The sequence below is a fragment of the Sander vitreus genome, chromosome 16 (genome assembly GCF_031162955.1).
Source record: "Sander vitreus isolate 19-12246 chromosome 16, sanVit1, whole genome shotgun sequence".
Lineage (NCBI taxonomy): Eukaryota > Metazoa > Chordata > Actinopteri > Perciformes > Percidae > Sander > Sander vitreus.
In genome coordinates this window covers 17,719,167-17,742,857 of record NC_135870.1, presented here as the reverse complement: position 1 = coordinate 17,742,857, position 23,691 = coordinate 17,719,167, and the positions used below count along the sequence as shown (strand labels likewise).

Here is a 23,691-nt window from a genome sequence, read left to right as displayed (position 1 = left end):
ACATGCCATGAACCCTAGGTCACGGCAGGAGGGCAGCATGTGTGTGTGTGTGTGTGTGTGTGTGTGCGCGTGCGTGCATGCGTGCATGCATGTGTGTGTGGTGTGTACACCCACCCACACATTTGTTTATGACAGCCAGAACACATGATCAGTGTATAGCTGATACCAGACAACTGACTCGTATCGACAATTAATAATTTGTCTTAAAATGCCTTGAGACTATTATTTGTTTGAGTTTTTTATGCATTTTTATTTAGCATTATTAGATGTACATAGGAATACACCTGATGCCTGAATATAGAGTAGTGAGTTTCCTTTTCTTTTCATACAAGTGCAAAGTCCAAACACTTTGCATCTACATCTACTATGTTCAGTCCCACAATGATGCATACATGATGTTTTTATTATGAATTTGCTAGATGAGGAACATGTTCTTTATTTTTATAGATCTGTTTTTGGTCTCCACCAAATACTGAAAAAAATATCTGGCTAAATATATAGCTCTGCTAAATGCTCCATTATCTTCACAAACCAAAACCATAAAGCTGCGGGACATAAAACCATAATAGAATATGCTAAAATGCTATGTAGAGCTAAGGGAAACTGCAGTCAGGTGCTAATTCTCTGCGGGGTTGTCATTACAAGTGACCCCTTTCATATTGCACATAATCATTTGATGCATTGTTAATATGAAAATATTGATTATAGCAGCTTTAAAGCCTCGAAATCCAAGGGATCACATATCACAAAAAAATCCATCTTGGCAGGCTTCATGTAATGCATTTGTGTCTGAACAGAAGCAGACTGAACCAATCAGCGTCCAGTGAGGAGCTACTGCCAGCTATGGGCGGGGTTTAGGTGTGTGTGACAGCTGTGACTGTTCTTTCAAAACAACGGCGGACGTGATAGACAGAGTGTTCATGCAATCACCCGCCAGGTATTTTTTTTTAAAATGCTTGCCCTTTCCCAAATAGTTTCCAATGACGGCGCCTTAGATGGTTCTGTGTTAAAAAAACAAACATCTGGCGCATCACTATCTCCCCAGCAATTACAGAGTGAGGTCTGGCCCCTCCACATATACTGAATAGGAGAAAAAACACTCTGGGTTGTTTGCATTTCTTTCAACCACTCCCAATTGTATTGGGCGTTCCAAGTTTTCTTCAAAACTTCCAGACTCTTCGTTCTTTTCAGCGAATAGCATCCAGCAGAAAATCCGTCGAGACTAGGTCATCACTGACTTCCCACCGATTTGCATATGGGCCAAGCATGAGCAATATAATGTGATTTTAATCTAGTTAAATATTTTATTGTTGTCATGATAATACTATTACAATCATCTCATACCATAAGTGAAATGTGAAAGACCTAAAGCACTGTGGCCTATCTGTGTATACAGCCTTATGTATTTAAAACGGAATTATTATTATTATTATTATGACCATCATATGCATTTGACATCATACTTGAACACATTTGAAATAACACATTTGGAAATCATAGTGACTGCAAAAAAACGTGGATGTTTCATATGGCCTACAGCAAAACTATAAAAGTTAAATAAATTAAACAAATGATCTCTATGTGAAAAAACATACATACGTAAGGAGAATCCTTTCAGCAGACACATACAGCAAAGCAAGTGATAACACTGATACACATAAAGTACAATACAATCATATGTCCCTTCCAAAAATGTCATTTCAGTGAGACACATGACACGGGCTATGGTGGTTAGTTCCTGATTTTCTTTTCAAAAATATACTGCATATCTATTTATATATTTATATAAACAACAACAACACTTTTGATAATTTTAAATTTTTTATAATTCTAAAATACATCTATAATATTTAGAAACAATATGTACAACCCCCCCCCCCCCTGCATTTATGCAACATTAAACAAATTCTTCTAAAATGGAAGAATAATATACAGTCTGAAGAGAAAACCTCTGTTTGTAAGGCCAAGGGGGTGTAAGAGCTGATAGACTTTGTTTGTCTCTCTCTCACACACGCGCGCGCGCGCGCACACACACACACACACACACACACACACACACACACACACACACACACACACACACACAAAGGACATATGGTTCTAGTTGTACTTATTGAAGGTATTTGATATTCAGCAATAGTTTCAGCCATGTTCTCGTGTTCATTCACTGAACAGTCGCTTCAGTAAGATCTCATATTCTCATAGGTTTGAATGTTGAATGTCTATTGTAACACTAAGGGAACTGACATGTTGTGTAATATCAGAGAGATGTCCGATAACACATCCTGTTTGTGAGCTTTCGCTTTGTCTTTCGGGTGCGTTCTGTGTACTCGTTCCTGCTGTGTGTGTGTGTGTGTGTGTGTGTGTGTGTGTGTGTGTGTGTGTAAAATAACTGAAACCGTATGAAACCTTTATGTTCCAAAAAACCTAACGTTATATAAACTTACATGCTCATCAAGGCCTCAATTTGTAAGAGACATGCTCTATTGACATTATTTACCATTCAACACAAACTTTATCTAACTTAACATCCATGGAGTGTACTGTTACCCGACAGCTAGAGCTGATTTCACATCCTTTCTCCATGCTTTTTTTCATGAACAGTCTCTGAGAGTCACCACACTTTTGAGGCCTCCTCTAGGTCTTATGATACATGATCAGACCTCGCTTTACATGAGCTGATACATGAAACCACCACATGTGAGAGTTTATACTCATGAAGGCTGACTGTTTTTATAGAGTCCAAACGAATGCTCCACTAGAGGAATGTTGTCCAGGTCTGTGGGATCACTGTAAGCAATGTGCAGAGGAAGACATGAATAGATGGTAAGGACAGGGGGGTGGTCGACGCCGAAGATGTGGGTTGGTAGTTGTAGTGGCTGTGACCTCTGTCAGGTGGCTGCACTGTGATGTAACCATTGATGATGCGAACCAGCGGGGGAGGTGGAGACTGGACCATAGTGCTGTGAAGACAAAAGAGTAGAAAAGACAAATTAGATTAAAAAATCTCTTTATTAATATTTTAAAGGCCCCCCAAAAATATTTTCAACATCAGCTTCTTGTTATGAGCAATGGGGTCCTACATGAACACAATCTTCTGCCAAAGTTACAAAAGATTCCTCATGTCGCCAGGCTGCTGTCAATCAAATGTTATGACTTTTCACTCCATTCAATGGGTGTTATCAGCGTTTATCAGTGTTATAGATATGGGTTAGAAAGGGCCTGCTACACCCACTAGTAGGTTCAGAAGGCAGTTATCATCTATTCATATGGTACTATCGCCATTGGTGTGGTCTGGACCCCTGGAGTCCCGTTGTGAATTTAAACAAAACAAAGGTTACTTGGTTAGGGTTAGGCAAAGATTGTGGTTTGGATTAAAATACTTACATTCATGGCACTAGTTAAGAATGTCACATAATGAATGTAACTATGTAAGTTAAAAAAAGGTCTCCCGAGTGAAAGGCCTGTGTCGTGTTGTTTAATACTACTCCCTACCATGTTGCTCTTCACACTACGTCAGCTTACAGCCCCATGGTCGCTGCATACGTTGAATATTGACACAGATGGTTGATCCACCTGACCAATGGATAACGACCCGATGAGCCAAATAGGAGGTAAAGTAGGGCCCTACCGCCTCATATCTATGGTAGTGATATGCAACTGATAACACCCATTCGATTGGCCGATAACCCGAATTGGCAGCACACCCACTCAATCCTCATGAGGCAGATTAGCTCAGTTTTGGACCGTTAAAGTACCTAGTAGGGTGTTTTTGTCCTAGCTTTAAATTTGATCGTTGTTTATTTAAACATGGCTATTTAATATATACACAAATACTTCAAATTTGGAACCAAGTTTTCAGGGGTCACTAATGTAGGTTGAGAGCATAACAATTCATTAATTGTGATTTGTATTGCAAAGACGGGTGTCCAGTTTGAATTAACATATTTAAAAAAAAAAAAGGTTGAGACAGTCTAAACAAGCTGTGACTAATCTTCTTTTTTTTGGGCTCAACTCAAAAATCTCCCCATATTCTGGAGTTACAGTGGACTGGGTAAGACCTTATTATTTCCAGACTAATTTCCTTTTTTGTTTTCTTTTTTAACATGCAGCATTCTGTTCTTTCTCTGCACTGCTAGGCTACTTTACTGTTCGTTGGTATTGAAAGGAAAATCATGGTGTATTCTACAGAAGAACAGGACTCTACATCCCCATAACATCCACAATTGCAGAGAAAATATGCAGACTGCAGGAAAAAACAATGGAAATATTAATGATGGTGTTGGCTACAAAGGAACATTTCTTGACAAAGGAATCCTTTGATACAGCACTGACCAATCAGCAGAGCTTTTACAAATACAAAACTCCTGGGCGGCAACTCATTGATCAGCTCATGGCTATAAACCAACAGCCAATCAGCCTAGTCTGCTTCTAGTCTCTTTTTCTCACAATATTATATATCCTGTCTGTCTCTCTTTATCTGTCCTTTTCTAAACAAGTCTGGCAATTAAATCATGTCGGCTCTTCTGTTTGATGCAGAGACTGCATTGCTTGTGTGGCTTTTACTGGGACGAGGCCAGGCAAAACAAACACACAAGTTCCTGAAATTTAGGATCTCCTCATACCAGTGGGCTGCAACAGCATTACAGCATCTAATATTAAAGAAAAGGGATTGCAAGATAGTATTTTCATTTTACTGGATTTATGTTTTATTGGGAAAGATATTTGGACAAGCCTCAACATAAAGAAAAATAAGTCTATCATCATTTTTTTTTTAAACAAACAAGGAATTCATTTATTTCCCAGTCCTAAATATATGTCATCAGTCCTCATCCTGACTCTCTGCAGACAAATGAGAGTATGCTTAGAGGGATTGTTGTAGACAAATGAGCTTCAGTTTGGATAGCCGACTGCTCTTTGGCTGAAGTAGTGACACAGTTGGAAAAGTTTGGAGGGTTAAGCGCCAGACAAAATAAGATGGCCAAAATATGCTCTGTTAGAGTCAGTGATGGATGAGAGAACAACCACACAAATAGGCAACAGCACATAGATTCCAGTGACTAACAGTCCTCTCCAGAATCAAACAGGAGCTTGTTAACAGATTAAACTCTCTGGTAATGGCCAGTTTGAAATGTTGAGCTAAAATATTAAAATATTTCCCTCAAAAATGAACGTTGACTGATAGTGTTTCCACTACCTACAGATACTTGGAGTAAATCATATTTGCTTTGCATTGATTGATGTTAGCTCAAGGCTGTGCTGCCTGCAGCTTCAAACTTTAGTTATTAAATCCATTTTATTATGAAAGATTATGTCAGACCAAGCAGAACACTTAACTACATTTTCAGCAAGAAATCTTTATTTAAAGTTTCTGTAAATTATTAAAGCAGATATTTAAAAGTCCAAAATATGAGGCTTTTTTCAAAGTGACATCATGACTTTGTGTAAACATACACGCCACTTTCTAAAGCCAAGTGCCGTGTTATCTGTACGCATTTTGAGCTATCCGCGTGTATGTCTATGCCGTATACAGCGGACGAGTTGGGTTTAGGAAGAGAAGAACGGGACGGGTTGGGTTTAGGAAACGTGACACGATTCCCGGTCTCCTGGGTGAAAGTCCTGTGTTGTTTGACCCATCCACCACCCCAACCAACCTCCCTATGTGGATTTTCGGGCTTTCATACTACTCGCTACGGCGTAAATTGACACGCAATCGCAAGGTTATGTAAGTCAATGGAGGCCAAAAGACGTTGATAAACACGCTAAAAAGCGATTATGCGTCTTGATAACACGCCAAAATGGCATACGAATTGGCGTGTCATACATACGCCACTTATTGAGATCAGTCTGCTTTTTTTAAAGAAGTTACGAAGCAGGTTTATTTTAGGTTTGAGGTCATGAAGAGGCGTAAGGAAACCCGGTGGGGCACATCGCTCTCTGGCCAAGCATCAAATACAAAAGAGAACTGTGGCGCCGTAGTTGCTTCTGTTTCTTGGACTCCCTCTCTCTCAGCCACCTTTTCAGACATTCAAATATACAAAGACGTGCACCATGTCCACTTTGTAACATGTGTACACAAACAGTCTGTTTCCTTTCCATTCAAAATACAGGGTCTCTCAGAAAGAGAGAAAACTTTTCTGCAGACATAAAGTACACAAACGTTCACAAACCCCCTCTGTTCCCGTGAAGAACAGACGCTACATGGTTGGAAAATTTTTTTCCATCACTAATTTGGAATAGTGTATACTGTACATAATACATAGTACAAAATACATATTCATATGGAGGTAAAAATCACTAGATGCTTATGAGCAGAGTCTTGCACAGGTCCAATTTTGCAAACCCTTAACCACAGGTTAGCTGTAATTATTGATTGAGAAATCACTGGCATAATTGTAGACTAACGAGGAAAAATTGAATATAAAAAGCTTGCAACACCAAACTTTATTTTCTCTTTTTCCTAATTTCTTTCACGTGTGGTCCGCCCCAGTCCAGGACTCACAGTACACTGCACTGTTCGTATGCAACTTGTCATCTGCTAATATAGTGAATAAAGCAACTCAGATCTGCTTACACTCTAAACCTACAGCAGAACTGTTGAGCCTATCCCAGCATCCAGTCTCTCAGAATGAAACATACAGAGAAACATGCTTGTTTTATATGATCCCATTCACCTGACCTGCATGCCTTTGGACTGTGGGAGTAAACTGTAGAGGAAGAGGAAGAATCGAGAAAAGTAACATCGCTTTGTGCAGACATATTAGAAATGTGAATCACAGATTTCAAATATTGTGCTCAAATGACATGTGTGATGGTAGCCTATGACTATGACAGGACCAGAGTTTACGTTCCTGTGTAAACAGCCCAAGTCTCCATCTGTAAAATGTTAATACTAGTCATAGAAAACAAGCTCTACTGTATGTTCCACACAAACTAAGAGTCCAAGATGGTTGACTCCAGCATGCAAACGCATGCTCATTTAGGAGTCAAATAAAAGAAAAGAAAAATAATACACAAATAAAAAGATTTGATTTGATTGAAGACCTTGACCTTTAGGCTGATGGTTGTGCAGTTAATGAAATTTCCTTAAAGGGTAAATGAGACAATAAGGTATGAATGTAATTGAAATTAAGTTGTTTTGACACATAGCTGTAAAATATATATAAAAACAATTAGTCAGTGAGGGGTTGGCAAGGTGGCTCAGTGGTTTGCTCTGTCTCCTCACAGCAAAAAGGTCCGAGGGCCTTGTTGTGTGACGTTCTCTTTGTGCTTGAGTGGGTTGAGAGGTGTCAACGAATGTCTGACTATATGTGCTGGCCTTGTAATAGATTATAGGCTCTCGCCAACACATGCTGTTATAGCCTCCAACTCTGAGCAGGATAAGTGGGAGTAGAAAATGAAGGTAGTGTCAGATTAACCTTTTTGCTTCCTGCACAAATGCACAATCATATCCATGACAACATAATGTTTTGCCCTCACACCAAACTAAAGTACGTTTCTACACGGCACACCATACGTTATGCAGAGGTCTCCTTTTTGTCTGAAAGGTGAGCTTGTTTTGTTGTCCGGTTAGTCCCTGCCTGGAGCTACTGTGAGACCAAAACCGGATACTTAGTAGGAATTCCCAGGAAGCTATTTTCACATCCGAGACACTTATACCAGCTACGAACTAGTCTGGACTCATACCACACTGCAGGGAGTGTGTGTGTGTGTGTGTGTGTGTGTGTGTGTGTGTGTGTGTGTGTGTGTGTGTGTGTGTGTGTGTGTGTGTGTGTGTGTGTGTGTGTGTGTGTGTGTGTGTATGTGGTGAAATGTGTGCAGACTGCATGAAGAGTAAGGTGATGTGATATGCTGGCTGTTTGAGCCTGCGGCATCACACCAGGAAGTGTCAGTTCTATTCTATAGACAGGTGGAAAGACTGCATTTCACACTTCCAATTTCCCCTCTCTCCTCTCACATCCTCTGTCTTTCTTTTTCCCGTTAAACCCTTTTCTTTTCTCTCACCTTTTCTACATTTATCCTCATCCCCTCTTCACAGCAAAAGAGACGGACAAGTCATTGATGACAGATTTAAGAAACAAGAAACCATGTGCGCTTATCCTTCCCCCCCCCAGTCCTCTTACCTCTCCTCGATGCGAACCCACAGGTCATTAAAATGCCGGTGCCTCTGTTTCTTCGGCTTGTTCCTCCTCTTTTTCTTCAGCATTTTCCTCTCTGCTTTCTCCAGCAGTTCCGGTGGCAGAAGCATGTGGGGTAACAGATCGTCCTCCAGGGGACGCCCCTGATCATCCTCTTTGTAGGGGAGCTCGTGGAGGAAAGGCTCCAAAAGAGGGGACTCATCATGGTCTCCTGACCCTGGCGAGTCAGGTCTGGATGATGATCTCCTAGAGGGTGCACATCACAGGAACATAAGATACGTTTGAAAGAAAAAGGTAGAAGGAGATTTTATTGTTACATGTTTATTGTTATTGTTGCTGTTTACTCCTAACAGTTATATGTGACCTTTGATGTCACCATGTGGGACTTGACCTATCTCGCCGACAAAATATGATTAATAATTCTGGAATAAAATGTCTTCTATAGAACTAGGACCTGCAGCAGATTTATAAGTTCGGCAAAGACTGTAACTTTAAGATTTGTGTTGTCTGCATGCAAATTACAGCAGACAAATGTAACTCTCAGCAATAATTGGTTTTCTCTATGTTTTTGTAATGTATGTCCCTGTCAGTGGGGTGCATGGTAAATGAAAGTGAAAGTTTGCAACATTCCAATATGGGCCAAATTCATGCCAATTCATAATTGAATTTGGTTTGGAGAGACCAGCTAAGCCACCTCAGGTGGAATCCTCCACCATAAATGTTTTAGATATCAACTGCCTATGAGTATTAGATCCTGAACAAATGGATTCAAGGCGGAGAAATTGATAATCCTGCAGGAGTGGTTTCTGTGGACATTGTGATGCATTTTGGCTTTTTCTTTTTTCCTCTCTCGCTGTAACTCTGCCTTTGGAATCCACTGTAACTGTTGTAAATCCAGCATGACTACAGCTGCCGTTTTCGATGAAGGGGCAAGCTACAACATTTTCAGAGCTACAGATGCTCAAATTCTAGATTTCCTTTGAGGAGAGGAGAGGAGAGGAGAGGAAAGGAGAGGAGAGTATCAGGGCAAACCCAAAACTCCTCTTTTTAAATAAAAAGCATTCTTGCTTCTGATGAGCTGCTGGTCACCTCTAATGAGGTCAGTAACTATCTTCTTCAATCATCATACATCTCAGGCTCATAAACCTGCATCAAACACAGAGTTGGTGTGTGAAAGTAGATTCACTCATTCATTCACTGACACACACAAGAACACAGATCTGCACTGAGATAGCCACCCGCACAGTGTGCTATGGTTGTCTGCACTACATGCTTCACAGCAGGAGCTATGAGCTCTGCTTATGTTGGCCTTTTCAACAACACTTCATTGGTGGCCGGTGGGGATTTTGTCAGATTTATCTACACTACAATCTACATAGTGGGAAAAAAAATAGAAAGCCCCAGTGAATAAGGGACATCACTGGGCATGTTTTTTTCCCTAAAAAAATCCAAATATGAGATGCCTACAGCTATTCCACCACCAAACCACACTCCTCAACTCCACATACTCAATTACACATACAGGACTGCGGCTCCGTCAATCCGACTACCTTTTACAAATAGCTTGGTTCATGATAAATGTATGAGCTCTGCACAAACACAAAAAATACTTAATTTTTTATTTTTGAGTGCATTACTGCTTGCAGAAAATGTATCACAGGCATTTTAATGTAATGGATCATGTATTTGTTTTACACCTCATATTCAGTATAGTACTCTATGCCTTTGAGTGGATTCGATTTTATACTGCCTATATATGTAGCCTCTTTGGCTGCAGACACATTTTGAATCTTCTCCCTTAATCGTTGCATTTTTCCACACAGCGGCATTTTGACAAATAATCACAGTCAGCGTTTCCTGTGACTGCTTCACAGAAATAGCCAGTCTACATTTCACAAGTTGAGCAGTACGAACTAGTCTGGACTCATACCACACTGCAGGGAGTGTGTGTATGTGTGTGTATATGTGGTGAAATGTGTGCAGACTACATGAAGAGTAAGGTGATGTGATATGCTGGCTGTTTGAGCCTGTGGCATCACACCAGGAAGTGTCAGTTCTATTCTATAGACAGGTGGAAAGACTGCATTTCACACTTCCACACTTCGTACTTGAAGCAGCAGCATTATCAAAAGTTTGGTCTGCATTAGCAGTAACTTAAAATATCTGATACAGCATTGGGACAGTAAACCGTGCACGTTAAATCAAGAGTGGGAATGGCGGACGACGCCACTTACAAGGAAAACTAATATATGGAAAGGTAAATAACTTGAATGGCTATTACTGAAATTTGATTTCATGAAAATCTTAAGGATTCTAACTTTAAAGCTCATCCCTAATGGATACGTTTAACAGCTTCCCTGTTTCAGACTTACAATAATACAATAGTTCAAACGAATGGTAATAACAAATTGCAAATTACTGTAATGTTAAGCTGACTGCTGGTAAATAAATAAAATGATGACAAGGTGATGAAACAAATACTCATGTTTAGGGACACTTGGAGAGAGAGTAAGAGAGTACTAAAAGGAGAATCCCTCAACGGATAACTACTAAGCACAGATTTTTATTATTTGCAGACAACACATTTCTCACAAAGGCCGAAGCAGAACTTGAACATCTGTTTTGGGTCTGCAAATGAACACAGACCAACTATGGAGTTGTGCTTACTTGGAAAATGATTTGCCATTTGAAATCCAGTCAGTGAAAAAGTTGAAGGAAATCTATATTCCTGTCAGGGCCATGAGGCAGCGATTGCCCTGTATAATGTGGCTGCGACATGAAACCTTACACCCATTTAAGTGATAAAATATGGGCCTTGGAGTTTTATAGACTCATGTTTTCAGAAGAAATCATAATGTGCAACAACTATGGCGAAACATTATATTGTCTGCCTAGTTCTTTATCTGTCATCTCTGTATTTGCTATTTTCTTGGTCAGTCTCTTCTGTCTTCTCTTGTTTCTCAGACACTTCATCTGCTTTTCATGGGAAATTATTATTCAAATGTATCCCTAAATTACTTTACCTAACCCAATATGCCTTTCATTATCAATCGTTTTAAAGTTGATTTTAAGATTTTGAATGGTTGTGTGTAAAATGTAAAGTTTGTATCATCTCCGAAATTGTACCTAAAGCAGGCTCACCAGCAATTGACCATTTAATGTCATTAGTGACACTAAAGCTTTTTTCCTTTTAGTGGCAAATATAGCACACACTACTTTGCAATTTGAAGGATTTACAGTAAAGGATTGTTGGCAGTTTGTTGCATAAAGGTAAAATTATAAGAAAAGGAGGCTGAATTGCAATTTTGTGTGTGTGTGTGTGTGTGTGTGTGTGTGTGTGTGTGTGTGTGTGTGTGTGTAAAGTTACCTGTTTACTGGCTGCCCAGCAGGGGTGTGCTCCACCTCGTATCCCTGGCGACGAAGGACATCAATGACCGTACTGTTGCCGAGAAAGTGACCTGCGACCCAAAAAAAAAGAAATGATGACATCCGCTTCTGAATTTCTAATGATGAGGTACTGCAAGCAAATTGAAACAAGACATGTACTACCCTTCTAACTGCACTGTTTCAGAAGATCATAGCAAATGTGTAATCCTGTTTCATGATCTTAATACAGAAATGAAAGTAAAAGTGATGTCACTTTGGAGCTGGGAGGCAGTTAGCCTGGCTTAGCATAAGCATAGCAATGTGTTAATTTGTGAGTTTAAGAGTTGTCAATAATTTTAATGTTGGACTTTGACTTTCCCCTGCTTTCAGTCTTAATGCTTAGCTATGCTAATCCCCTTACGGCTTAAGCTCTATATTTAACACACAGGGAAGTGAATTTGTTTCCAGAAATATTTAACTATTTCTTTCTCCTCACACCCTTTCATACTTCTGCTGCCTCCCAAACGCTTTATGCTCGACTTTTCTTTACATCCCATTTTCTATGTTTACATCTTCTGTTTTACACCCTTTCCATTCATCATCACCTCTCCTCACCTTTTTCCTCAGCTCCTTTCTTTTCATGGTCTATCCTTTGTTTAATTTCTCTTCACCTCGTTATCTCTCTTCCTGTATCCTATATCATTCTTCATCCACCCCCCCCCCCCCCTCCCTCATATCTACCATCTTTTCTTCCCCCTCCATTTTCATCTCTCCGTTCTCCTCCTTCCTTATCTCTAACTTCCCCTCTTCTCCCTCTTCCTGGCGTTCTCGCTCTGACCCTCTCAGCTACGTAAAGTGGGGGCATTGAGGCTTCAGGTTGCCATGTCAAGAGGTCTCCATTCTTCCCCTCACTCTGACAAGGGGGGTGCAGGGGCCCATTGTTTGGGCCATCTCAGCCGTGGCACCACAGAGCTGTGTAAACAATGAGCCCCGCCACTTTAATCTGGCCAAGAGCCATCGTTAGAGAGAGGTTGGCCTCGATGCACTATGGTGCCATGGTGCTGCCCCATCTCTCTGTCTAATGAATATGTGTTGGCTAAAACTATGTCCCACTATGTAATGGCAATGGAAGAGGACTGAGAGGGTGCTACTGAAAAATGCAATGTGCAAACATGTGATCTGGTAGGGACACAGAATTTAATAAACTTTTTTATTGCGAGTGAATTTCGTCTACTTAGCAACTCTGAGAGGAACAATGTGCCACAAGAATAAAGCTGGTGGACCTTTTAAAAACGGACAAGCTTTGTACATGCTTTTACCTTGCATTGGTCTGTTTCTAAAGTTACTGAAGCTACTGTTTTTTAGGAGTGAGGGTGCCTTTATCTGAATTGGGCACCTCTCTAAATCCTCAAAGAGCTCCTGGGGGAGGATAACCAACAGCTCCCATGCAAAAGAGACAGGCATTTATTTTATACTTTGAGCTGAAATCATTATCAGTACAGGTGGTCAGTTAAATGAATACCCAGCAGCTCTTAAACTCTCCATGGGAGTTGGAAAGCAGGCAGCAAGACAGAGTTTCCCAGCCTGCCCACGTTTAGATACAACTGTGTGATTTATGTGAGTTTATGTCAGAGGATTAAGGTGGGACAAATGGAGCTGTTTGGCACAATGTAGGGCCACAGAAGGGTGGGCGGACATCAAAACTTCAAAGGGAGACACAAGCATACAAATACGTACACACACACAAATTCTAATGGGAGGTAAACCATTAATTCTGACATGTCCCCAAAGGCTTTAATGTGATTTTCGGGACTGAATTTGAAGAGTTGAAAAAAGCAGTGCTATTATATGGTTGAGATTAGAGAAGATATTACCATAACCATGTGGCACAACTCAAAAGAAACTCACAAAAAGGTTAAAACATGTTTGAGAATGTAACATAAGTCCAAACCCCAAATCTAAAAATTAAAAAACAGCTTTTTTATGGGATCAAGCTATCATATAAACACAAATTCCTCCATATAGGGGATTTTCTTGAAATATGCTTTCCTTTTTCAGAGCAGCCAGTGTGTCCTTTAGCAATATCATAGAAAATCATAGAACCTACTACATTACTGGAACATGATTTTATTGAAATTTGACGTATAAAAAAAAAGTATGGCTTTGAAGCAACCACCATGCTATATCATTTCACATGACAACTATTTTTATGAACAGCAGTCCACCTTAACAAGAACATGTTTCATACTTGAAAAAAAGGCCAAACCTGCAGCCTGCCGGAGCGCCGAAGTCATGGAATTACAAACAAAAACGAAATTCAGGCACCTTTGATTAAAAATGATTGATGCCCCGGAAAGAGGCAGAAAGTAGTAACAGAAAATTACGTTTTAGAAGGTCTGCATTTTCCTGAAATGAGGCCGCATGCATGATGTAGCCTTTGGCAACTGACATGAACTTTGGGGCCTAAATACACCAGGTGATTTGTGACAACTGCCTCTCTCTGTTTCTCTCTAATACTGCTACTAATTGGTACCAAGCAATACATTAGTCTGTGTTTCTGTCCAAAATAAGGAAAGAACTCTGACAAACCATACTTATTTGTATGGTATAGCCCCAATGTCATAACCAATGTCTGAATTTCATAATTAACATGTAGAAGTGCATGCTTTTCGTTTCCACGCTTTTTCTCTTAGTTTTAATTGACACTCTTTGTGCATTCCTGGATGAACATTTTTCCTCGGCCCATGTGAATTAATTAATTAATTTACCAAATACTATAGAAAACTATCGAAATAGTAATCTTGGTTTTATGACGGGCGTCAACGTCTGGGTAAGAGAGGACATGTTAGAGCTCATATATACATATACATACTTTTCTCTTTTAATACTTCCACATTTGTTTCAAAAGAAAAAAACACATGATAATTGTAAAAATGCTGATATTTTGGCTAACTTGTAAAACATTTTGGCATTCTTCTGTGCTGCATTAAGTTTGGTTCTGCCACGCTGTTTTCACAGATGTTTCCGTTGCATGTCTTTGTTAAGCATGTTGACTCACAGAATCACCATCGGTTTTTCTGGTTATTGGTTGTCTCACAACAACTATAAATAAAACATTTCTTCGTACCCCAGCTCTAAATAGTTTGTTTCAATGTTCTTTGATCATTTGACTGAGTATACTTTTACTCTCCTCACTATTTAACTTGAATAATCCAATTCTAATTGTTTTGATCTGGAGATTATTACAGGTTTCCAATTTAAGGCCCAAAATGTGTCACTTCAGTTTTACTCTATATTCCCTCCATAAGAAATAGTAGCAGTCATATCCATTCATGTTCCTACTAACAACAGGCCAGCAGACCATGTTTGGGCCCAACCCACAGTTTAAGAAACACACTTCTGGAGTAACATCTGTGACATCTGACATATATTTCCACAGATTATTTATTTGGGCAAATTTCATACATTTTAAATCTATGAAATGGGCCAAAAATATGTACATCAATGCACAATGTGTAGACTGTATGTCTTTCCAGCAGCACTTAGAGAGGGGAGATGGTAGAGATAAAGACCAGGGACAGACCTGAAAGCTCTCATTCACAGCTAACTCCCTACATGCTGCGACATTCATACATTGACTTAGAAAGTCACAGATTAGCTCATGTCACAGTTATAGAAACTTTCAGAGTTTTTATATGTTTACTGAACATTTCCATGAAGTGACAGCTTCTATAAACGTCTGTAAGTGTCTACCATTTGGAGGAAACACAATTGCTTCCTGGATCCAGGAAGTGAGACGTTCTTATACTGCACACAAGTTGTAGGAGGAGTTGGTACTGTATGGACTGCATGGCTGGGTGTACAATGCACACGACTTTTACACCAGCGATCAGAGTTCACTTCCTGTATCCTACATGTTGTTAGATTATGACTCTTGGAACATTTTGAGCTGCTGTAGCACAGGAATTGCAGTTGTAAGTCAGAAAAGAGATTTGTATTTAACTTGAATAAAACCTTTCTGCACACCTGTACTCAGGCAGAGGAACCCCATATGAGAACCATGGCGGTATCCGTCCATAGAAAGACATCAAGTCTCCACAATCAGCAGCTCAAATTATTAGAACATATGGTAAGCCTTAAATAGCGTTCCTTTTCCATATACTATCAATATTTACATTACAACTTGTAACCAGCCCAAGCAGCACTTCTCATAACATTACAGCATGTTGGATAAACAAACGCTACAGGCAGCACTGAGGCCATTCTGCCCCTTATAGCCACTGCTAGCTTTTTATGTACACATGTTCCCTGCTAGTCAGCTGGCCCCAGCAGCCCAGCATCACCACTACTAATACCTGAATGAAGCCTTTGATTGAAGAAGATGAAAGCGAGGTGTCTGCTACTTTCTTCAGTCTTCAGTATGCAGCGTTTTAGTTTGTTACTTCCTGGAAGTAACTTTTATTGCCGATGATAAAAAGCCACAAACGTTGGCTTGAATAAACCTCGCGACTGGCCTATTTTTCAGGCTTTCTCTTCTTGTGTAGATATTTGACACCTACAATGGTTTTAGGAACATCAATTGTGCATAAATTACACAGGCAGAAAGAAAGATGTTAAAAAGGGAGGTTTTCAAAGCTATTCAAACTATTGTCAAAACTAGATAATAGACGGTAGAAGTTTAGGATTTGACATGTCAGGGACAGCGGAAGTACTAAGCAGCCAAAGATTTTACTGGAAAAATCTATGTTTTGGCTCACCGAGATGCTAACAGTGGAGTAAAACCTTGTCTTCAACAGTCAAGGAGACGCAGTCATCCATAAAAGTGACACGCATGTCAAAGACAAATAACAGGAAAAGTGCTGGTTATCCACTGGCATAAAGCTTACACAGTCATCCTGGTGTTTTGCAAACAATGCCAGCTCTATATTAACACACATATCAAGTGTCTGGAAAAAATAGGCTGTGCTTACATAGCACTTCTTCTTATCCCTGGGTAAATCATACTGTTTTATGTCTTTGATGGACAGTCAATTACTCCATGTATTCAATCTAAACCTCATCTATTATCAGTCAAGTACAATTTGCTTAAACGAACAAGAGACAATATGATTAAATACTGTCGAGCTGGTTGAGAGTGATTACATGTGGTAGCATTTTTATGGAGTCCATCAGTCTTTACTTCATCATTCTTTAATCATTTGTGGTAAGATACGTTCACATTTTCATAGCATTCAGCACTGCATTCACATACTGTGTTTCTGGACATTTTGTTTATGGTATGTTTTATTCATTTTAAGAAACCTCATGGCAGCGCTAGAAGAAAAGTCAGGGGATCACCAAAGTCAGTTGAATTTATCCGTCATGAACGTACAAAATTTCAATCCATCAAATTGTTGTTTAGATATTTCAGTATGGACCAAAGTGGTGAACCCACCGACCAACCGACACTGGCATCCCCAAAGCCACATTGCTAAAAATGTTAGAAGGCAACAGGAAGACAGGAATTTCAGCGGAGAAGCACTCTAAGTGTTTTATGTTAAGAGTTCTTCTTACCCACAATTCAATTACTGGATAGCAGCAGTTAATGTTGTGTTTTTAAGTCAAACTTTGATAATGTATGTAACGTAGCCAACTTGTGGTGTTGAGACCTAAGAGTCTCTTAATGTTAATATAATATTCATCCTAGCAGGCACCAAGATTCTTTACCACTGGATGGGCCATGGAAAAATTGCTTCAAAAATGGATGTTTTTGCCTGGAATCAATTTAGTATGATGTTACTTGCAACTATATGTTGTGATTTTGATCCAAACTCCCTGCAGGATAAGGATGCTCTTAATATAATAGCAGAGGGGGAAAAAGTCGGTAGCCAAAACCAAGATATGTTTGGCTAAATGTGTCTGCATACAAGTACACAAATTCAGCTTGGGTCACTAGAAAAAAATGATCTTGCCTCGTCATTGGTTGAAACTAGTCCAGAACCTATGGCATATTAAATTGAAGCTCCAATCTGTTGCATCTCTCAATCCTCCCTCCTCTGTACTCTCATAAAAATAAATGATACACATTAAAAACTAAAACAAATATGATTTAGACCACTTGTGTGTATAAGGAATTAAAAACAAAACATAGATTGAAAACCAGAGAAGCCTGCTTAAGTTTGAAACTACTGACTGAGCCAAACTAAACCTCCACATGTTGTTTTAGTGCTTCTGCTGCTCAGTCATTAATGACCTACTGTATGGGCCTTGTTTCTGAAAATGATGTCATCATTTCCCCGTCAATGAAAATTCAAAATCTTTATTTTTGAGCAAACCCTTAGACAATACACCAGGTTGTGGATAAATAAATAAAGCATTGCAAGGGGAGCTATGTTGCTGGCATGGCTAAACAAATCATCTGTATATTTGTTTTAACCTTCAGTTCAGGTTGATTTTGGTTCATCTTTGGTGAATTTCTGTGCATTCATTTTTTGTCTTTGTTTAGCACCTTTTAAACTGTCTTTGTAAAAAATGTACACATTATTCGTGATAATCACTCAAAATATCAGTATAGAACAGTTCAAGGATGTAAAAACTATTGTTTGACTTTTTATACACATATAAAACTATGATAAAGTTTACATGTAAAGTTATTTCATCCCAACTCCTTTCTGTGCCTTTTTATTTAAATAAAATATATACATATACATATATATGTAAATCCAACATAGAAGCAGTGGCATGATTTCAAACAATAAAATGCATTTCACCATCTGTTATGACTTCCTCAATGGTCAAAAAAGTTTAAAAAATCACTGTTATAATTACCTCTTGAAACATAACTTATCCTGAGAATCGGACAGCTTTTCTATTTGAATTCCTCCACGATATGGTTCTGAATGTGAGATACCAGCGATATGAGAATGCTGTGATAAAAGACAGCTGTGATATGGTTGTGTGAATTTGAAAGACATAAAACACAAAGCCAAAGGCACAAATACACCTCTGCTCCATGAAATACGCCTTTCTTAAACCAAGCCAAAAAAATGCTAACATCTCAATCACACCCAAAACATTTCTCTTTCGATTTCCCTCAGCCATAGTGAGACGCACACTTCACAAACAGCCTGAATTCAACAAGTCATTCCTTTATTGTAAAAGTGATACCGATCACTATAGACAGACATAGGCTGTTGAAAGAGACGTGGAGGGAAGAAGAGAGACAAGCAGATGCAACAACAGACGGGACGCAGACATAAAAAACACAAGACAATTCAAGACAGACAGAAGCAGAGACAAGAGAGCAGAATAAGCGCTGATGTCAATTGCAGAATTTAACATGGAAAGAAAAACAGAAGAAGAGACAAAGGGAAAGGGCATGCAAAACAACACCGGAATGTTGAGTTGTCAGATGCCAGACTGTGATAGTCGGGGATAAGAGTATCCTTTAGGGCCTTCGGTTTAAACACTTCTCTATTGACTATGTAGACTGTATCTTGACATGGTGCCCATGTAAAGTCTGCTATACAAAACAGGAGTGGAGCCGAGGCTACTTGAAGTGGTATCTCAGTTTGGCATGCAGCTTTTCCAACCGTTTCCAAAGCTAAACCATGTAGACTGGGTGAAAACAATGCAAATCTTTGAAGAGATGTAAGTTAAAGAACTTCTCACCTCTAAAAATCCTATATCAGAAAACTTTAAACATACAGTAGTTGTGACTGTAGCAGAGGAAATGTGAGTCGTGGCTTTCTTGACTTCCACCTCATCTGTAATTTTCATATATGACCTCGGGCTAATTTATTATCTCAAAGTGACTAATGTCACTGCCCCAGGCAAATGTTTAGGACTGATGTTCTGTTAAAAAGTGAAATGTATTATGGATAGTATATGGGGGAATGTGACAGGGATGTTGGGAGAGGTTTTTTGTTTAGCTTACAAAGAAAACTTGCATTGCATTGCATTGCAAAATGTATAATTTGCTGCACCTTCATGTTCACTTGTGAAAATTAAAAATATGGATCATTCAACATGCCCACAGTTTGTTACTTTGTCTTTTATTTTTAAATGAATTATGTTTAGCAGTTTTTATCATTAGAGTAAAAACAGCTAAATGCTCTGCACAAGTTCTCTTAAGATCGTGCTGAGCAACTTCAGCTTTGAATTTATGCTGAGAATAAATGAGAAACAGAGCACATAAGAGGCCTGTGGTGTGAGGTTGTTTTAAAAAAAAAAAACCTCACTCAAAATTTGTGGTGGCACACAGCACTTTGGAACAGTGTTAGGGATTAAATCTGTCAGGCTGCAATAGTTTCTACACTCTCTCTCTCTCTCTCTCAGTTTTGCTCTTTCTGCCAAGAAATGATGGTGCTTAAGCACACACCAGCTCATTCACTGTGGTCGTATGAAACAGTGATCAAAGTTCAAAAATTCTGTAAAAGTGAGCAGTTTTGACAAAGTAAACCGGAGCACTGCCAGCTCTGAATGTCCCTGCCACTGAATGCCTCGTTTTACTCAGCAATACTGTCTCGGAGAATATTCTCACGATAAAAGCGAGTGAAAGGAGAATTTATAAGCAGTTTTGGAGGGGTGGGAGGATACCTGCCCACCTGACCTCAGGTTGGCTGAGTTTTTCATGTCGACAGTAAAAGTACCATGTAAAAGCATTGAATTTAACTTTAGCTGTCAAATAAATGTAGTGAGGTGAAACGTACAATAGTACACTGAAGATGTGTGGAGTAGAAGTATAAAGTAGTATAAATGTAAAGCTCCTTAAAAATGTACAGTACAGTACTTGAGTAAATGTACTTGGTTACTTTGCACCACTAATCAGATCCAATTAGAGAGCAATTAGTTTTGAATTAGTCTATTTTGTTCTGCTTGTGCCAGTAAAGCATGCTAGATATGCTTTTGTGTTGATGTAAAAGTTATATTAATATAATATCTATGCAATATGCTTTTTCTAATCTATACATTTGCTTGTGAATTACTGGATAATTTTACATCTTTAGGCCCAAATAAACTGATTTTAGTCTGTGGTTATAATGGCCACCACACATGTAATGAAATTTGCCACAAGGCAAAGCTTTGTTTTCGGTTACAAGTCAAAAGACTATAATGACTGAATTAGGCTACACACACTGCAGAATTTAAGGATACATTGTGGGTTCAAAAGGACAAGATTGTCAACAGTAAAACCATTACTCTAAAACGACACCAAACTGTTTGGAATTGTTTAAAGACAAATGAATCTAAAGTGAACTTAAGGAAGAAATTGATACTGGTTTCTACCAAACAACACAGCCAGCCATGTTATACTTAAATCAACTGCAGACTGTCATGGACTACAGGTTTGATCAGAATCAGTCAGCTCATTCAACCAGCAGGGGCTCTGAAGCCATAACAGTGTTTCTGTTCTACAAATGTGTGCTTTTGCCTGTCTGAACCCTCCAAAATGTATTCCTGCAGTTTGCATACTGCGGCCTCCAGTCTGCTTCCTCTGAAAACAAACGTTTCCCTGCAAGCCTCGCATCCTGCTGCGTGTCTCTGCTCAGCCTTTCAACTGTCTCAGTCCAGAAAAGGGATACCAAGGGGGAGTCGGACGACTGCTCCCCTTTTAAAAAGCATTCCACATCGTAGTTTGTCTCAGATGTTTTCTCACAGAGCTTCCATCTAAAACATGTGGCTTAGAGGGCAATTTTGTGCCTATTTGGTTTGCATAATCTGCAAGAGATCTTGCCGATGTCAAATGAGGCCTGCAGATCATTTGTGATTTAGATCTAGATTATAACTAAGAGCAGATCCACGGGATAGACGCCTGCATATTCACACACACACACACACACACACTCTGGCTGTCGTATCTCACCCTATCTCTCTACGTCATTTCCTTCCCTTTTTATCTCCCTTTTCTGCCAGACTTTGTTACTATGACACATAGTTTGTCTCTCTTTGTCAAATACCAAACATCTGTTGATCCCATTTCATGCCTAATCATTCTCTTCTCTATCTCTCACTAAGTAGTTAACCTGGATATAAACTGTGGATTTAGTTTACCAGAAAGCCCCCTGCCTCCCTGCAAATCACAATCAAACATGGCCAACTTCCACATCTGCACCGACTAAAGCATCTGAAGCAGTCTCAACAATAACACAGAAAATCATGTTTTTATGATTACAATAACGCAGTGCTCCAGAGACGTTTAGTGACGTAAAACAGAAGTTACAAAACCTACTACAGTCATTTCAACATGAAAGGCAGAAGATTTTTTTGTTATTGCCACTGTGGAGAATGGCATCACACAATTTTACAAAACTTTCTTTTTCTTTTTTTCTTTTATTTGCTTAATATATATTATATTATATATATAATATATATGGCTGATTTCAAACTCTTTAAAAACTACATTGTGAAAGATATATATATATATATATATACATATACAATGTGGCCAAGAAAAAGGTTTGTAGAAAACGCTGTGTGTACGTTTGTACATGGAGTTTTTCTAAACTGAGAAAGGAAGTTGCTGTTTCAAAAATATCCATATCTGTGCAGACACAGGCCCAGAAAACTAGGGCTGCACGATATGAGGAAAATTTGTTGAAGGTTGTTGAATATCGCGATAACAATATCACTTGCGATAAATAAACAGATAATGAAATGTACTCAGTTCTGCATTTCTGCTGCTTTCCGTATTCTGCTAAAAATACAATTGCTTGTTGAATTTAAAACAAATGAAAGTAAATCGTTTCCAACATTGATTTATTGATATATTGAACATTGAATTGAATATAAAAGGCACCGCTAAAAAAATAACGAAATTTTAAAATGCAGTTTTCTACTGATAAAAAATCTCTGAATGCCTTTCGCAATATGTGTATTGCGCTAGTTAATATTGCGCTGACGATAAAAAAAAACGATATATTGTGCAGCCCTAGAGAAAACCATAACTCTTGCTCTTGAGCTGGTGCTCTCACCAAGATGATGATGCCAAATTTAACGTTTGGATACTAAAGCTAATTTGAGCCTAAAAACTCAAACTGGTGCTCTGTGGCATACCAGAATCATGCATGTACTCACACAGCTTGTATGACGAAGCACATGCGCCGTGCACGGCCAACAACACAGGCTCATTCATACAGCGAACCAGAAAACTTCCCACTCCAGCGAAACAAAAAAGTATTCAATGACACAGTGAGAGAGAGAGAGAGAGAGAGAGAGAGAGAGAGAGAGAGAGAGAGAGAGAGAGAGAGAGAGAGAGAGAGAGAGAGAGAGAGAGAGAGAGAGAGAGAGAGGGAGAGGGAGAGAGTGGATGCCACAAATCACACAAGTCATGTTTTCCTCTGTCTCTTCATATCGTCATCCCCTCCGGGCAATGTGTTGTTCTCCTTTACTGTTTAGCCCCAAAATGAAAAGGGACAGCTCCTTCATAACAATTCCCACTCAGAATCATCAATAGATTCACTGCTGCTTGGAAGCTACATATATAATTTTCTTTTCCCTTTTCCTTTCATATAGAAGTGAGGTATTTCTGGTCCAAATGAAAGTTAAGCCCCTGGGCAGGCATGTTAAGAGCATACAGAAATACTGCTGGGTTTGAATGGGGTCAGGGGTGAGGAGTTCAGCTATTTCGATAAATCAAAACAAGCTGTTGAGACAAGTGTTTACCGCGATCACTGGTAGAGAAGTGTGGGCTGTATGAAATATGTCTTTTAAGTGCAGAGACTGAGGCCTTTGACCCGATGAGTGCAACAAAATGTATATGTTTAGGTGCCTTTCACTCAGCAGTTACTTCTTCATAGTGGCTGACAGGTTTATCCTCCCATTTAAGAAGAGACAGAGATGTACCAGATGATACATCACAGATGCTCCTGACATGTTAACATCCCACTGGTTAAATGCTTTTTCATGGTTGAATTTAGGATTGTAAATATGTAAACTATTGTTATACTTCTGAAGAGGAAGAAGATCAAGAGGAAGCTCCACACAGACTGACTGGAAAACAGAGTGTGTGCATGTGCGTGTGCGTGTGTGTGTGTGTGTGTGTGTGTGTGTGTGTGTGTGTGTGTGTGTGTGTGTGTGTGTGTGTGTGTGCGCGTGCATGCGTATGTCACATCCCATAAAGGTAAGGCCAATGTTGTCATCATGACTTTCCATTGATTGTAAATAGATGTGTTAAAGCAGAAAAGGAAATATGAATAACTATATTGTG

General features: G+C 39.2%; 1 protein-coding gene across 1 annotated transcript in view; it reads right to left on the bottom strand.

The window, feature by feature from the left end:
• Positions 1-1,279: 1,279 nt before the first annotated feature.
• trabd2a (TraB domain containing 2A) overlaps positions 1,280-23,691 on the bottom strand; it is a 65,726-nt gene continuing 43,314 nt past the window's right edge. The window contains exons 5-7 of the mRNA XM_078271647.1: positions 11,506-11,596; positions 8,124-8,384; positions 1,280-2,963 (exon numbers count right to left, since the gene is read on the bottom strand). Coding sequence (XP_078127773.1) covers positions 2,759-2,963; positions 8,124-8,384; positions 11,506-11,596 — 557 coding nt within the window. The 3' untranslated portion in view covers positions 1,280-2,758. The remainder of the gene's footprint in view (positions 2,964-8,123; positions 8,385-11,505; positions 11,597-23,691) is intronic.